The 17,167-nt window shown below is 38.6% G+C and overlaps 1 protein-coding gene across 1 annotated transcript in view; it reads right to left on the bottom strand.

Annotated features, from left to right (window-relative positions):
- wwox (WW domain containing oxidoreductase) overlaps positions 1-17,167 on the bottom strand; it is a 305,015-nt gene that overhangs the window by 261,537 nt on the left and 26,311 nt on the right. Inside the window, exon 5 of the mRNA XM_036534703.1 lies at positions 11,701-11,807. Coding sequence (XP_036390596.1) covers positions 11,701-11,807 — 107 coding nt within the window. The remainder of the gene's footprint in view (positions 1-11,700; positions 11,808-17,167) is intronic.

Here is a 17,167-nt window from a genome sequence, read left to right as displayed (position 1 = left end):
TCTGCCATTTCACAACTATGCCAGGTTAAAAAACAAAGCCATATTAAGAGTCATATTTGATGCATGCTCTGACCATGAATAGTTTTTGCTGGTTCAAATACCATAATGAATGTACACGGTTCTGTATGAAGAGGCAAATGGCCGTGAAAAGCCATATTCAATCTGATAAAAATGCAAGTGTGTACCAAGCCTTAGGGATTCCACAGAAGGGAGCCACAGTTTCACACATATCATCCAGTACAGTACCTGACACCATTGTTGAAAAAACATTAAGCCATGGGCGCTGTCATAAATTTCCAACTACTTCAATGGTTGTAAAAAAATATGATTTAGTACACCTTTAAGGCTCTTGAAACATTAGTCATGATATCATGCTGGCAGTTGATGCAAGGACTAAATTTCTGTGTCGTGTCATTCCTCCATCACAGATTGGGAGGATGCAACTGAAATGGAAAGCAATGATCCCAGGGCCCTTTTTCCTGAGGTTAAAGGAGCAATGCAAAAAATGCAGCTTCAGTGAGGTTGCAGTCAGTCTGAGGTCAACAACCAAACTACTATTTAACTAGTTATGCTAAGGAGCTAACTACTGTATGTAGTAATTATTTTACTCTAAAGCACATAGGCAAGGTTAAAATGTAGTACTTTCCTGGCTGTTGGCATCACTGTATAATACTGAAACCCAGCCAAAATCACAACCCTCTTAATATTGCATATTTGTTCAGCATGGCTAAATAATAAATGGGTTACAATGCATTAAAATGCAGAAATACCGTATAATACTGAGGGGAAAAAGACCTCACAATGCATAAAACAGGTCAGCATCACAGATGCATACAGAACAAACAGGTTTATTACAGAACTAGTAACGTCAAACACGACAGGCATCTAAAGATATCAGTATTTCTATAGCTGAAGTTATCTAGGGGAGATAATGCGCCTGGCTTCTCATTGGCGGGTTACTGGGGTAGTGAAGTCAGGCCTGTTTCAATAAGAAAACAGCTGCATCAAAACAAACTGACCTGGAGCTCTACTTGCATTATATAGATGCTAAGGCTATACACTCTCCTTAATTTCATAATTTAAGAGCTCCTGCTGCCTTGCTTTGAAGAGGGTCGCATGTGATTCTTTGAAAATGGAATATATGAGATAAAGGAATTTCAAACTGGTGATAGAAAAAGATGCATCAAACCTGGGACGAATATACAGTAATTTTAGCTTGATCTGGATCCATTTTTCATTCAGATCAAAATTGAAGCTAGTGTTAATGAAGATCCCTGGTGATAGTCTCAGTAAGAGACCTGGGAGCTGGGGATCAGAATGCCCATAAAATGACAGGAAGAACTGGTTTTGGTGCCCATTTGTTCCAAAATGCAGAACGCAAAAGTCATCCAGGAGGTAAAATACAGGCAGTAACGCAATTATAGTGCGCCGCCTATCTCGCCTGAGTTAATGTTATTATTTGACATTGCAAGGCTGTGCTGTTTTTTTCCATTGGCCTCCTAGGACCAGAGGTTTACCCTAATTGGTTCCAAAGCACATCCTAACACAACAATCTTCTACGGTGACTGGCCATGTTCATTTCCACCGGATTGTAAATAGTGTTCTGCAAACAACACAAACATGGTAATAAGAGGCTAGGTGGGTAATTAATGTGGTTACAAAGTGGCTCATTTGCATTTTTATTTTTAAAAAAAGGCCTTTACGATAAAAAAAAAATCAAAACTGTCTTAGATATTACGTTGAGCAGAGAGAAGCCTTGATAGGAGCTGCAATCAGTAATTATACTCTTTAGGGGTTCCATTACGCCCTCCTCTTGGGAGAGGGAATCAAAAGATAAGCAGATTTTTAAGGGGAATCAAGAAAAATACAGCCATCGCTTTAGTTGTTAACCATCAGCTTAACCTGCCTTTATTGTGAATATAAAATCTCCTTCGTGTGCAGAGCTGGGGACTTCTGTACAGTGCACACCCAGTTTCAGTCAGACAGGGTGTAAGCCCTCCAGGAAGCCCGGCTCAAAGTCTGGCCTAAGGAGCAGGGGCCCTGCTTGAAAATAAACATTGTAATATTTCATCATATACACAGACAGACAGCGAAGGATAACAAAATACACCTTGCTTTCACATCCAGAGACTTTTGATCACTGAAATATGAGAATATTAGGCTGTCTGAAGTAAACAACTAACTTTGCTGCTTGTCTGCAGTACCAGTTAATGAAAAGCTGCTTATGGGCTAATGTCATGATGAATGATGTGGAAAATGGAAACGCGAAGTGCAGCACTCAGCCCTTCCTGGCTGTGGGAGTGGAGCACTGCGGAGGAAGCTCGTTTATTGCTGAGTAAATGACAGAGAGAGCCACAGGTGTTCCACTGTTCCCTCACCCCAACTCTCAAAACCCCCAGGTGCAGCGGGCTATGGATGCTGAACCCAAGTGCCAAAGCCTGGAGGCAGCGATGATTTAAGGAAGCCAGTAGGACTTGCTCTCCAGACCCAGAACCGCACCAGTGGCAGAAGTTGAGAGAGTTCTTTTAAGACCACTGGCACTTTCAACCTGACTTACAGCAGCAGGGACAGAGCGCTATTTCTTCTCTGCTGAAGTGGTCAGATCCTGCTTCAGCACACAGCTGGTTACTTGCTGTGCCTACGGGCTCTGCCTCTGGCATAACCGATTAGACCTGTGCTTTTGATATTATTCTGTCTCATGGTTTTTACCCTTTAATTGATCAAATTGTGTCCTTAAAATAAATAAAAGACACTTCAGTCTGCAATAGGTCATTTAAATCCTGTGATCAAAGCCATGCCTTTCGTTTTTTGCCTTGGTTAGTTTCACCAGTGCATTTTAACTGCTAGTCTAATTAGTTGGTAGTTAAGGTTTCCCCCTCTAAGTGGGCTATACAAAACTGTGAAAATGGGCAACAACTTCAAGGTGTATGTAATTTGGATGGTGTGAACTTTGTTATCTAAACAGGACTAAGCTAAGTATCACTTTTCCAACTTTTTGTTGTCATGTGAAACTGATCGGTATTCTTTTTGTCTTAGTTTTGCAAGTGTATTTTAACTGCTATTCTAATTGCAGTAAATGTAATACAGTACATGTAATTACAGTAAAAGCATCTGCAATGACAAAATGTAAATGTGAAATACACAAGAAAACTGTGGTCAGAAAAACATGTTTTGGAGATGAACAAAAGAGTATCTGATAAAGTACAATCAAAAGACAAGCTCAAATATGAGTAGTCTGACATATCTGCAAAGACTGAGTGTTACATTTCCACATGAAGAGAAAGAATGTCACATGCTGTGCGGGTTATTCCATGTGAGATCACCAAACATTCTGACATGGTTAGGACGTGCATGAAAGTTGGCACATATATTTCAGTGAAGAAGTGCCCTCAGCAAGAGAAAAATCTGACGGGGTCATGTCAGAAGGAGTGTTAATTTCACACACGATGTCCCAAGTACAAAATCAATGCCACTGGGTTACTGGAAGACCAAAATGTACTACATGAAACAGGATATATACCTCCATCTAATGAGTGAACTTCACTTTAAAAGTATGTTAGAATTCCGATCTTAAAACAGCAATGGGCCGTGACACATGATTCTTCTTATTTGTATCCTCTAGAAGAGATCATTAATTGCAAAGCAAACATTCTAACCACTGTATTAGGCAAAGAGTGGCACGTCTGTCTAAAAGTAAGAACCTCTTCTCTGTCTCTGTCTGTCTCCCCATATAATCTGTGGCATTCCCCGGCAAGTGTGCCCAGGGACCTTCACTGCTCCGTTTGTCTGTGGAGCACATCTGCTATTTAATTTTCTACTGTGGTTTATGGTGGCTTCATTACAGACCATAAAAACTACACCAGCGGAACCCTATAAACAAGATGTACAGTGTTCTTATTGTAAAACAAGCTCACGATGTAAATATTTGTCTTTTCTTAACTCTAAACTCCTGTAATGAAGCTGATTAATCTCTGCCACATGTCTGTAACTCTGCTCAGTGAGAGAGGAGCCACACTGAACTTGTAAGGCTGTGGAGAGAGGGGAAGGCCCAGGATGAGCATTATTGTGTCTGCAGCTGCATGGTGTGAGCTGGAGCGTGGCAGGATGGAATGAAAGGCTGGTTTGCCCTTTACCTGCTCTGGTCCTGTTACAGTTGTCAGGTGGTGCGTGTGCAGAAACCCAGAGAAAGACGTACATGCTCCCAACAGATGTGTCTGATAGAAACCATGCAGCTAATCCATGTGGTCTAACCCAGGAGACATCCAGGGGATTGGGCAGCAGCTTGGACTCCCTACCGCACACCTGGACACCTGCCATACATCACTCAATCTGCCATCGGGTGCTGATGGTAACATCGCTGTACCCAGTTCTGATGGCCCTAAACCCAGCAGTTTATTCTGATACTCCACAGAAAGCTCAGTAACATACCCCCACATCATTGTCAATATTATTCAAATATGAAAAAGCACTGTGGGAGTACAAACCTGAGAGGTGCTTCATCTAGCATTTCACTAAATCACACTACTGCACTTCTTTTAATCATATTAAACTAAATAATCTAGGGGTTATTTATCATGCCACCAGATATTAGTCTTGTCATACTCCATACTCAACATAACTATTTACCTGCTATATATACACACAAAAATAACTGTACTTAAAGTGAAAAAAGTGAATGAGCTTTTGAGAAGAACAGGCATAATGATCATGTAGTGAAATAAATAGCAGGCCTTGAAATAAATTGTCAAGAATGAACATCATTAAGCCTGAAATTTCTGTTTCAATACACACAGCTATTTATATTTGTCAAAAATGTAAAATGATATAAGTGGTAAAAATGTGGCATGGTAAAATAAAACTACATGCAAGGGGGTATTCTGTTGGACACCATACAAAGGAACATCAGGGCTGTCAATAAGGGCAGGATGGTGACATGAACCACAGAAAATCTTCTCCTACTATAGGAAAAGTCTCAGTGGTTATGACCAAAAATAAACTCATTCTTCTCTAAGTCTTTGTATGAACACAAATTAATTTCACAACACAGTCCTGTATTATAAATAGTGACCACAGGTTGCTTGAGGTTGTTGCCCCCCACCTACACAATTTTATGCTCAATCTGTTATTTATACAGAAAATGTCTAAATCCTGTGAAATTCCCCATTCCTGCTCTGGGCAGGGTGAAGAAACCCTGCTGCTCCAGTCAGTGAAAGATTTGCCTTCATGAGAATTAAAAATACATTATTTATATCAGAAACTCCATGTTTACTTTCTGATGCACATTCAGTTCACATTAAAAAGTCTAAAGGTGTTTTTTTGGTGTTACGCAAAAGTATCCATTGACTTTGCAATCATTCTCTCCACCCCAGTATGTCCACACATGTTCACATCTGTCCCTCACGAATCGCACCCCAAATCCAAAATGACAAAAACTGTGGAAAATTTTGTGAATGCAGCTTGGGGTGCACAAATATCAGGAAGCATAACTGGGCCAAATGGCTACTTCTGAGAGTACCATTCTTATTTTGAATTATTATCTATGAGCTTGGACTCTAACGTCACATTTTGCCCAACTCCCATCAATGCTCGCTCCCATAGTAAAATGCTGAAGCACGAAAATTTGTGTTGTGCAACGGAATGATAGTGCTGCAAATGACTGCCCTGCTCAGCGAGTTCCCTCAAAATCCTTGCCATGAATAAAATAACCTGCACACTTAAACTAGATGTACCTTGTAACAACAGTGGCATAAAAGCATTTGTTTTTTGTAGCATCATATTATGGAGCCCAAGATTGCCATTTCATAGGATCCTAGTTTTTACTGTAGCCTTAATAAGAAACAATTTATAGGTAGACTTATCAGTTACAAACTCAGCCATGTCTAATTAAGCTCATAATAAGGTCTGGAATGGCTCTTCCTGCTAGGCGAAGCAAGCTCATTACCATCTCTAGTGTCAATAGCTTGTGCCTTTTTGCAAGAAAATCGTTAAGTGTTTCATAATTTATTTTTTAGGGGTGTGTTTTGACCATCCAGCCGTAAAATACATTGATGTTCAATGATGGTTGATGTCCCTCTTCTTACACCCTGTAAATACATCAAAGCCCCAGCAAGGCGCTAGAAAGTGTCACAACAATATCTAAATATGTACTCCTGAGGTCTATCTCGCTGCTCAATGGTCCTCACAGAGTAATACTAGCTATAGCTCTGAATGGAACCGAAACATTTTGAATATAAAATGGCTGCAAGCCAGCTTTCAATTGAGCTTATTTTCTGGAGAAAAGATGTCAGTCTTGTTTAGTATCACTGAGATAAAATGAAATTTTAATGATATTCCGATTCCTGAAATTCCCGAAAAATTACAATGATCATAAAAATTACTTTATTTGTTCTGTATCATTTGCATATTTCAACAAATTTAAGTACAAAAATCTAAATCTAAAAAATCTAAAAATAACAATCAAAAATCAAGGTTGAGATGCAGTGTGACTTCAAGTATGTTGTTACCCTGTTCCTTTACATTGGAGTTCATTCAATTTATTCAAATTTATTTGAAATAAACACTGAAACTACTTTGTCTTTTTTTTATCTCAGAGCCATTTTGGCATTGATTGCTGATTCAATGAAAGCTTCTGTTCCTTTTGGCTTTTAGTCCATTTCCCATTTCTCTTTCTTTCAGGTCATTCTGTTTCAAATCCCTTCGTTAATCAGATTTCTGTTAAAAGCCGTAAATAGACTCAAACCCCATGCCAAGACCAGCTTCAGTCCACAGCCATAGCCAAAGCCTGAACTGAGGTCCCTGTGCCACAAGTGACTATTAAATGTGTGCTTTACTGCAAACACTGCTCCAACACTCCATTCCTAATGAAAAGATAGACATTCCGCCAATATTTTAACAATTGATCACAAGGTAAAATCATCGAGTCTGTGGCCCAATTAGAAGTGATTTAATCTAAAAATATCATCAAGGACAAAGATTCTATGTTTGCATTCTATATATTTCAGCAATGCACACACTGAAGAATTGCCCCTGTTCAGTTAGTTGCTGTCTATTATGCCTGGGTTGAGGACTAACAAATGCCTCACTGTCAAAGCCACTTGTGTTCTTACAGTATCTTACATGTTTTACGTTGTAATATTAATGTTTTCCTCCCAAAGAAACGGAAGTAAGATACAATCATACATGCCTTCTCTGCAAAATTACAAGAATTTATGCTCAATGCCAAAGGTCACAAAAAGGTAAGGCTAGGGGGTTCCTGCTGTAATGTGAGGTATTTCCATGTGTCTTTATGGGTTAGGTCACAGAATCACAAAAAGCTGTAAAAAAGGACTAAGTTGAGATTTTTCTGGGTTGTTTTTTGTAACTCATGTAATGATCTATGCAATGGTCTGTGAGGTTTTTTTTACCTTGAAAATCTAACAAATTCAAATTCAAGATAACAACAGCATTTTTCTCATCTGGAAACAATCAGTGTTTCTGAATCCTTACAGCAAAAGAGAAAAAAAGTTTGCAACTCTCCACCAAAAATAAAAGATATCTTGTTTTCAGCTCAGCAGGAGTTATGTAAAAATCTAGCAGTCCTCTGTCCTGCAGTTTATTTTCATAAGATTTAAACTGGAGGTAGTATAACTGTGAAACTAAAACACATACCAAGAAAATAAAAAATAACCTATAATATTATCCTTCTAAATAATACTGTGGACTTTCCAACACCAATGTTAATATTTAAAGTACTGACACATGAAAACCCACATGAAATGAATCAACACTAAATGATCTGGGTTTGGCTACACAAGACTCTCTTGGTAGTACTCATCAACTGTCTTCTTAACATTTTCTAACTTCTATTTAACAGGAATTTCATTTTTTTTAAATCATAAACTAAGATATTCATTGCTGCAGATCTTAAAAAAGGGTAACTGAACAACAACAGTGCACCTTACTGTGTTTATCTGAGACCACACTATGTGGGTTGAGTTGGCAGCTCTAGGAATTGTTTTTATAACATTGGTATGAGGTCATGTAATGTCATTCACTGTGACATCTACATTATACTTGTTAATATTTAGAAAAAGTATACTGCTAAACTTTTTGGAATTAAATCAGCTTTATTTAAATACTTAATGCATATTTTACTTTCTAGATGAAAGGGCTCAAACTTTTTTTCTATATCACAATTGTGCACTCTTAAGTGATCAAATCCTTTAAATTACAATACAAACAAACACAGCTTCTGTCCAGCCCAACATTTATTAATTGAAAAATCAATTCGGCAGCATTAAAGACCACAATTCACTTTATATGTAGCCTTTTAATTACTGATTACTAGAGAATGCCCATTGGAAAAGTGAATCATTTTCAAATAATGTAATTATGCAGCATATGGGGTTGTACAAAGCAATAGGGGGATGCTAAGAGTGTGCAGTTGTTGGTTAGATGCACTGGGTACAAACTGGCCTGCACTGCTTTTTCATTAGGCTTTTAAGTCAATTAAGCAGTGAATTGGAACAATCATTCCTCTTTTCCTCGCTATTGATAATTTTTTTTTTCTTGGCTGCTTTAGGGCCATTTCTCTCCTCCAGAGGAGATTTATGTTAGATAATTCCTTCCTGATTAAAATAAATCAGGACTCCAAATTTCTCATTTCCTCCACTCAAGGCAAGTAAAAGAAGAAAGGAATTTTTAAAAATTGGTTCTAATCCTCTGAATGTTTTAAGGGTCTGCGCACTCTTCCAGGGAGAGAGAAAAGCCTACCTAACATGCATACATGGTATATATACAGTATATTTACTGTAGCATATTTCTCATAATACATACCTTGTCAATTTTATCTCAAATTAATTTTCTATCCCAACAACCTGCATGAAAAAGATTTGCTCTAGAAACTGCAGTTTGAAACAGGTTAAGACAACAAAATCTATTAATCTTTTGCTATAGAAAGGATGAAACTACCTGGCCAAGCAGATCCAGTCATTTAGTGATGTTTTTGTACTATCACTCATATTGGATATTACCATGTGCTGCCATATTCAGAAAATACCAGGGCAGGTGAGAAAGAAGCACAAATCTGTTTCGGCAGGCTAGTACCTCCACCTACAGCACAGCTAAAATAAATGGGAATGTCTGGGATGTAAAACACTCCCACAGCGAATCCAATCTCTCAGTGCGCACCAACATCTGACACCAGTTTAACAACTCATTATGCCCCCTTCTCCCACAAATGAAAGACAGAAAAGTATGGAAGAGTGGAAGAGACAAGATGCACACTGCTGTCATTTTTTTTGGCTCATTCAAACATGGTGCAGGGACGTGGCCTACAACGCCGTGACTTAAGTATGTACTGTGAAGAAAAGGGGCATTTCTGGCAGACCGACATGCTCCACAGTTACTAGCAAGTAAAAGATCCTGAGCTTCAGGAAACTTTAATTTCCTTGTTTACACAATGGAGGGGCAGAGAGTACATTTCTCTGTTTCATGGGCAGGATACATGTTCAGTGATAACTGTGGCTGGGTACATCCTCCAGGGCTCAGCCTGTTCTGACCTTTGCCTTATTGTCCCTTACCACAGATGTCACAGATAGCCACATTCCCAAGGGCCATAACTTCTTCCCTGAAAGTTTCTGGAAATATCTGATATTTCCAGAAACTCACAGAAAGGGTGTCCACCCCCAAAGTTATAGTAACAAGTCCAACCAAAACTCCTCTAGCCTGTAGAGGCTGCAGGTATACAGCATCACTGTAATGCTTACTGCAGGTGAAGCTGGTGTAATTGTGCATACTGGTAAGAATGCAGTAGCTTCTTGGCCACCTGCTATTTCTTCTGTAATGACAGCCACTATTGACAATCAGAAAGAGGTGTACCTCACAGTAACACATTACTAAGGGAAACAGATAATTATTTCAGTATTTCTAGCGCTGTCATATTATATCTTGTGAAGCTGGCCGGTAAGAAATTGTAACTTTTCCGAATGGACTGCAGCAGGAGAAGGAGCAAAGGTCTAATGGAATCATGACAGCAGCTAAACTCCTGGCATTAAAAGAGGAACTGAGATAGACCTGGAAGTAGATATAAGGCCCTTTTGTACCAAGTATCCCAGAATAATAACTGCTGTCTGATTAACCTTTATTCAAGAGCGTGGGAGGACAGGAAGATTCCATACATCATCTTACTAATGACAGTTTTAATTTTTTCCCTTTCTTTCTGGCTCTACCCTTCACTGCTTCAGGTGTGGTAAAGATAGCCTATTCTCCTGAACAAGTATTTTTCTTAAGCTATAAATTTGTGTTGTTTCCCCACCTGAAACATCCTTGAGATATACACAACTTCAGATATTTTATATGAATGTATATCCCCACTTCACATGTGGCTGAATAGAAATTACTTGGAAATTAACATGTGAAACAACTCTACATCTTGTAGTTCAAATGACCATGTTTTCTGCTTAATAACCTGAGTTGCATGGCACATTTTGTGTGTCACAAAATGATGTCAACATAATTCCATAATCCAAATATCTTTGTGTTAGTGTTTTAATTAGGGTTGGATAGTTTTACTCTCAGAACATTGTCAGCCATGCCCTACATTTTGTTAGGATTTTTTACATTTTAATTTATTTGTTGTTTGAATGACGGATCATAATGAACTGCTCCTATTTCACTTAAAAGGGTTTAAATTACTATAATTACCAGGGAAATATTCTAAAGGCTGGATTACACCTCCTTTAGAGGTACAAGGCTGAAATAAACAGCTGTCATGGTATCTGAAATTCATTATTTAAACTAGAGAACCGGAGTCCCTATAAAATGCCTTACAGCAGCCAGAACATTTGTTAAACATGCCAAGATGGATTGTAGCATTGTCAGCGCTGGCAAATTAGTCAAACTGGCAAGGGCTTTCTTTTAATATATATTTTGTGAGTTAAAATGCTTACGATTTGCTGTAATCTATAAGCATCCTGTAATTAATCAACTAATTCTCTCTCAGCCCCAGGTTCCTTGTAATTAAACTTCTGTAATAGCTTATTCTTTCTGCTCCAGCACCTGCATTTCATTTGTTTATTTTACCAGAGTCATAAATCTGTGTGACTGTCGAAGTGCCATAATATTAGTGCAATAATCAAAGTTAATTATCACCCCCCTACTCCTACTGCGCCAAATAGCAACAGCTATTACAGAGATCACTCTCCCCTTCCCCAAAGATCACAGGTTTGGCCCTTTTCAGAGGAGAGCTGAGCTGCTTTCGTGGGCCGAGCACTGATGAGTTGCCGGTAAATGGAATGTGTGGGCAGATGTGACTGGATAAAAAGGAATAAAGGCTGCGTTAAATTAGCTCAAAAAGCTCAAACGGAGCCCACAGCCCACCACTCAGGCTCAAACCTTTGATAAATGAACATTGGCAGCTATCATCCACGATGCCTGCCCGTGAGCAGGAACCACTTGAATTACATTTTTTACATTAAAAATCACAGTTTGGCCTGAAAGCATTACACGGGCTTGTCACAGTGAAATGAGACAACCCCCTAGGCACAAAAGAGTGGGCCTCCCTTTCACATAGGCCGTGTATGGTTTACCGGTTATGAAATACACCGAACACAGAGATAATTACAATGGAATTCAACGGTACTCCTTTCGACATTAGTCTGGCTGAGTGACCTGCTGGAATTGCTGGGCTGTACGTGTGGGAGACGTTAACGGTGGACTCACCCACTCTTCCAAGATCAGGCTGACAGCTTCGTTGGCACGGGCCTTGTTCCGACAGGCCAGGATGACATGAGCTCCGTGAAGGGCGAAGGATTTCGCTGTCTCAAAACCTTGAGCGAAAGGGAGAGCAGCAGAATAATGTTTTGAAGATTAATTATTTTGAGATGACTTTAAGATTTACATTCCTGTTACGGCAGTTGAATCGTGGGGAAATAAAAGGCACATGAAGTTGAGTTACAGTCCGTATCTACATTTCAGATAGAACTGAAATACAGTTTTATCAATGGGAAACCCATAGGCTCTGCTTTAAAAAAGTTAATCACATGCCTTTCTCACTAAAATGATGAAACTGATTGAATTAATTTGGTTTGAAAGTTCTCCAGCTACTTTATAGATAAAATTATAAAAGGGACCAAAGGCAATTTTAGAAGGTATTACTAACAATCAGTGAGGGCATTGATAGTATAGTGAAAAGCCACATGAATATTGGTTGAAGGGATGATACATTTGTAATTATTTTTACACGGTTTGATATAAAAGAAACAATACCAAAGTTCTGTATACAGAGGCACAATATCTGACTTTTAAAATAAACCTTTGCTAAACTCCCGTATTTCAAAGCAGAAGTGATAACAATGTTTAACCAATCAAAAAGTATGACTGATAGTCAATGGTTCCACTATTTTAAAGGCAGTTGCTCTGATTACTTCTGACATACTTCTCACAATAAATGATCAAATACAAAGACAGAGACAGAAGTTAATCTTAACATTGGAGGACTAGATGAGTGATTCCAAAAGATTCCACAAAGATTTTGTACAAATTACAGAGCCATCCCTCCACTTCAAGGAACCAGTCGAAATAACACTGTTTCTGTAACCTCAAAATATATCATGACCTGTAATTGCTGCTTACCAAACTAGCATTTAATTCCTGTATTAGATCAAGATGATTGTTAGTTTTTCATGAAACAATGTGGATAAGTAATATTTGTATTTTAATTCTTTTATTTTTAGTCAGCTTCTCACTTATCTTGTGTATGCACTCAAAGTTCTGCAAAAATGGTTGTATTTTAAATACATCCACAACAAAACATTTTGTCATCCCTGCTTGTACCACAATGTGTTGCACATGGTTTGGAACTTTGTATACACTCTCTGATTGATGTAATTTAAGTCTTCTTTACACTAGTGACAGCATCTGACCCATGACATGATACAGTGTATGAAAACAGATATGAAATATTGTGGGAACCATCTTAATCCACTCCATCACAGCTGGCTTTATACAAACAAGTTTTCAAGAGAACTCAAAAACACAGCCCATCTATTGTACTGTAAAGGTCAGGTTTGCAAATGTGATTTGTATGTGAAAAGTTTTGGATAAGCCTATATTCTGGATAAATTTAAAACAAATTGTCATTCCCTTATGATATAGAAATTAAGGGTGCAACGATTAACCGACGTAGTCGACTAAAATCGATGACCAAATTAGTTGACAACGAATTTAATTGTCGATAAGTTGGTGACATCATTGCGTGTGTTTTTCGTGTGGACTCGGAATGCTCAGACATGTAGCCTAAGCTACGTTGCTTTACTATAGAGATGGCAACACCTTCACAACCAAACGGTTAGCTGTGCCAAGAAGGTTGTGAACTGCAACATTTGCAAACCTGACCTTGCCTGGCATGGAAGCACATCAGTTATGCACGAGCATCTGAAGACGTGGCACGTTGGCTCTCTGGATGATGAAGACTCGTCTCATTAAGTTAGTTAGCTAGCTAGCATAGCTAATATTAATGTTAAAAGCCATGCTACTTCACATTTAGAGCTCTAACGTTTTATATTTTTAAATACATTTTCTCTCTCTACAGTGTAGCAAATAATAACCTATTATTCACAACGATCCTGTTCACATTCCAAATGTGCCCTAACTTTACAATGTTAAACCAGAGCCCATCTGCTATTTAGAAATTCTCTGCTTAAATGTTGCATCATTTATGGCTGGAGATAGTGTTGCTGCCGAGTGCACAAGTTTAGAGAACACTGGAGAATTTGATACTTTCTAAACCGCGAAAGATTTCTACAACTTGTGTCTATGCGTACGTGCCCAATGTGGGTTGCATTTGAATTAATTTGAATGAGTTATGGGTTTATTGGATCTCGTAATGCTTCCATGGTTGGCTTTCTTCAAAGGAAGCAGACTTGTAATCTCCAGCAAGCAACTGCCTTCACTGAGTTAGTCCTAGTAACCATTCATTAAAAGATGTATTTTTGAACGCAGTTCTCATCTTTATTGTCCTTATTGTTAGTTAGCATATGCCTAAAACAACCTCAAGCTAAACTTAAAAGCCAATAGATAAGAGCCATTGAGTAACTGAGGGATTCATAATCCGAACAGTCGATTATTCGTTTCAATAATCAATATTAGACTATGAAAATAGTCGTTAGTTGCAGCCCTAATAGGAATACAGTAGGCTTAATGGTTCTGAGGCAATCATGCAATAGGTTTAAATGATGCTCTGACTACTCATTGATTGTTTATTATGTCTGCCTCCAATTGCCCTGGATCCAGCTATCACTGTTTTGAAGATATCTGGTTGTCCCCCTCAAGATTTTTTTTTGACATTGGGTGCCATTTGGTTCATGCATGGAAATAAAATCTGTAAGACAGAATTTGGAGCACTCTGAGCCTCTGGTGTATTACAGATGTTCTGCCAGACACCGTCAAATTTTGCGAAATTCGCATGACTGCATGGAGGCTTTAACCCAACTGCCTGGTACAAAGAACTTCTTTGCCATGCCCTGAAGATGACCCACAGGAGCTCTGCCTCTCTCAAAGTGAGTAATTAATCTTCATGCGCATTCATTCTTGTTTCTCTTTTCAACCAAAGAGATCAGAAAATGACACAAGCTCTTGCTTGTAAGGCGCAGTGTGGAGATCGCAACACACCTGACTACTCAAACTGATTATGAACGAAGTCTGCACAGCTGTCAAAACAGCATGGATTTGGTCTACTTTGCCTTGCACTCCAGCTGAACCCAGCCCTCTAGCTGGAGCAGGCGAATCAAGCAGATTGCTTATGGGACCAAATGTGTCAACCACCCACCCTCTCATGTTCTTCCCACCCTTACAATGGCAGGGGCATTTCCGCTGCTTTGGACAGTTTCTTACATGATGTGTTAAGTTGCTTTTCCTCATATTTGACAGACAATAGACCAATATATTGCTCAAATTTTGGCCCATACCTGACCCAACAAAGATTGCAGAAGGAAAAAAAAGTGAGTCAGCCAACTTGCTTTGTCAGCCCTTTTAAAGAAGGTACACTGAAGGCACCATCTACTCCACAGCTTTCTAACAACGGAATATTCGTTTCAGAGAGCATGCTTAAATGCATGCTCAGGCACATATCTGACCAAAATATTTTCCACAAAACAGTGAAACATATACATTAAATTAATTACCTCAAATCAACAGCATCAAGAATGTTATTTCACACTTCACTTAAGCATATTACAGAAGTGTGGATATTTAAGGTCAATAACATGTTATATCTTGTACTTTCAGCAAAGTTTCTAGATTCTTGGTGGAGAGAGATGAGAAGCTCACAGCGGCAGGTGTAAGAATAGTCAGGGGAAAATGATGTTACACCTTCATGGTTGTTTCACATATAAATTCAGAAGACCTTATGATGAAGTACTTGTAATGATATCAAATGCATAGCGGGTTGGCAACAGGAGAGTGTTGTTGATAATACAATTATTTAATGAGTGTAACTATTCTTTTGCATAGTTACATCTTGCATTTTAACTTAAAAAGGAAATGGCATGTACTTTATAGCCTAAGAAATAATCAGTATACACTTCACAACAATGTGTATAGTAACACATATCCCAAAGAATCAGCGTTAATTTAAATACCAACATTTATCAAATACAATACATATATGCAAGCCAATAATAACAGACAGCATATATGCACATACATGAACACACATGTACATGTACACTACCACACACACACAGACACAGACACACACACGTACACACACACACACACACACACACACACACACACACACACCTCAATAAGCCTGATTGATACTGATCTGACACTTATATGCAAGCTAGCCGAGTCTGACACCGAAGAACTAAGACACAAAACGAAAGACAGTTTGTCTGATAGCACGGATTGAAATGAACTTTAATTAGATTATGCTTTAATCTGATTTTCATTAAAAGGAAAACTGGGAACACTAATTGTGAAGCGAGTGCTAAAGATCCATTAAAACTCAAAATTGGAGTGGGATTTGAAGCACTTTCTGACAAGTGAACCATGGAATTAAATTATATGACACCTTATTAGGAGTAATGCAGAGAACACTATTCATTCATTTGCATAGATAGCTCTCTTTACAGGAGCTGAAAATAAAAATATTGTTTAAAAAAAGGAATATTGAGCTCAGCTCAATGTGAATAAATAAATTGGCAAACTAACCCGGAATTTATTTCAGCTGCACTTCAAAGCTTTTCTGATGTCATAAGCAAAATAACATAAGACACATAAAACTGACCATGACATATGAACTCAGGTTCAACAGAACCCAATTTTCTGGGAATGCTACCCACTTCAGGTGCCTATTGCCTATCCTAAGCATAACTCATAAACGGTTACATCAGAAAGCACCTAATGTTTGGACTGCATCTTCTTAATCAAGTCCCCTGTACAAATAAGATGTAAATTTTAAAATAAAACCACCTCCAATACTATAACACAATGTATTTGATTCCATATACGAATCAGTGCTGGTAAAGTTTAAAATCTTTACCATACTTCTATGGACGTTTGGTGAGTAATCTGTCAGATGGGCTGAAAAATTAAGAAAAATGTCCTCACTGAAATAGCAGACCTTATTTACAAATAGGCAGGTGTTTCTTCCGCAAAATTATGCCAGTGCTCAACCAGATGAGTTCCCACGCCCCATCTACAGTGTGTTCCGTAAGAGTCAAACAAAGTTGACAGACTTTAATTGTATTACAGTATCCCAAATGGAAGCATTTTACTGAAAACACTTTAGACAGCAGCAGCACCGGTGACACAATGTATCATACTTGAAGGCTACACAGAGGTACTCCTCAGCTCTTACTGCAAAGGCTGGGGAAACATAACAGGTGTTTTTGACAGCCATGTTAGTGGTGTAGGTCTTGACTGTGCTGTCAGGTGAATCTTCTCACTACATGAGTGTGAGAGAGACACTCACTGCGAAGAAAGTGCTGATTCTGTTTCCACTGTCACAGTTTTACCCATAACGCATCACATCGTGCAACCAGGTGTCTTTCACACCTCCACTGCAGCCGTCTCACTTTGCACACACTGTAACGATCTCCCATACAAAACAACATGCTGCTGTCAGACACAATCTGGCAAGGGCAGCGTTGTTCCGACAACTCCCTTTCAACTTCCTTTCTGT

The sequence above is a fragment of the Megalops cyprinoides genome, chromosome 8, assembly GCF_013368585.1.
Source record: "Megalops cyprinoides isolate fMegCyp1 chromosome 8, fMegCyp1.pri, whole genome shotgun sequence".
NCBI classification, from domain to species: Eukaryota; Metazoa; Chordata; class Actinopteri; order Elopiformes; family Megalopidae; genus Megalops; species Megalops cyprinoides.
This window is presented reverse-complemented; position numbering and strand designations above follow the sequence as displayed.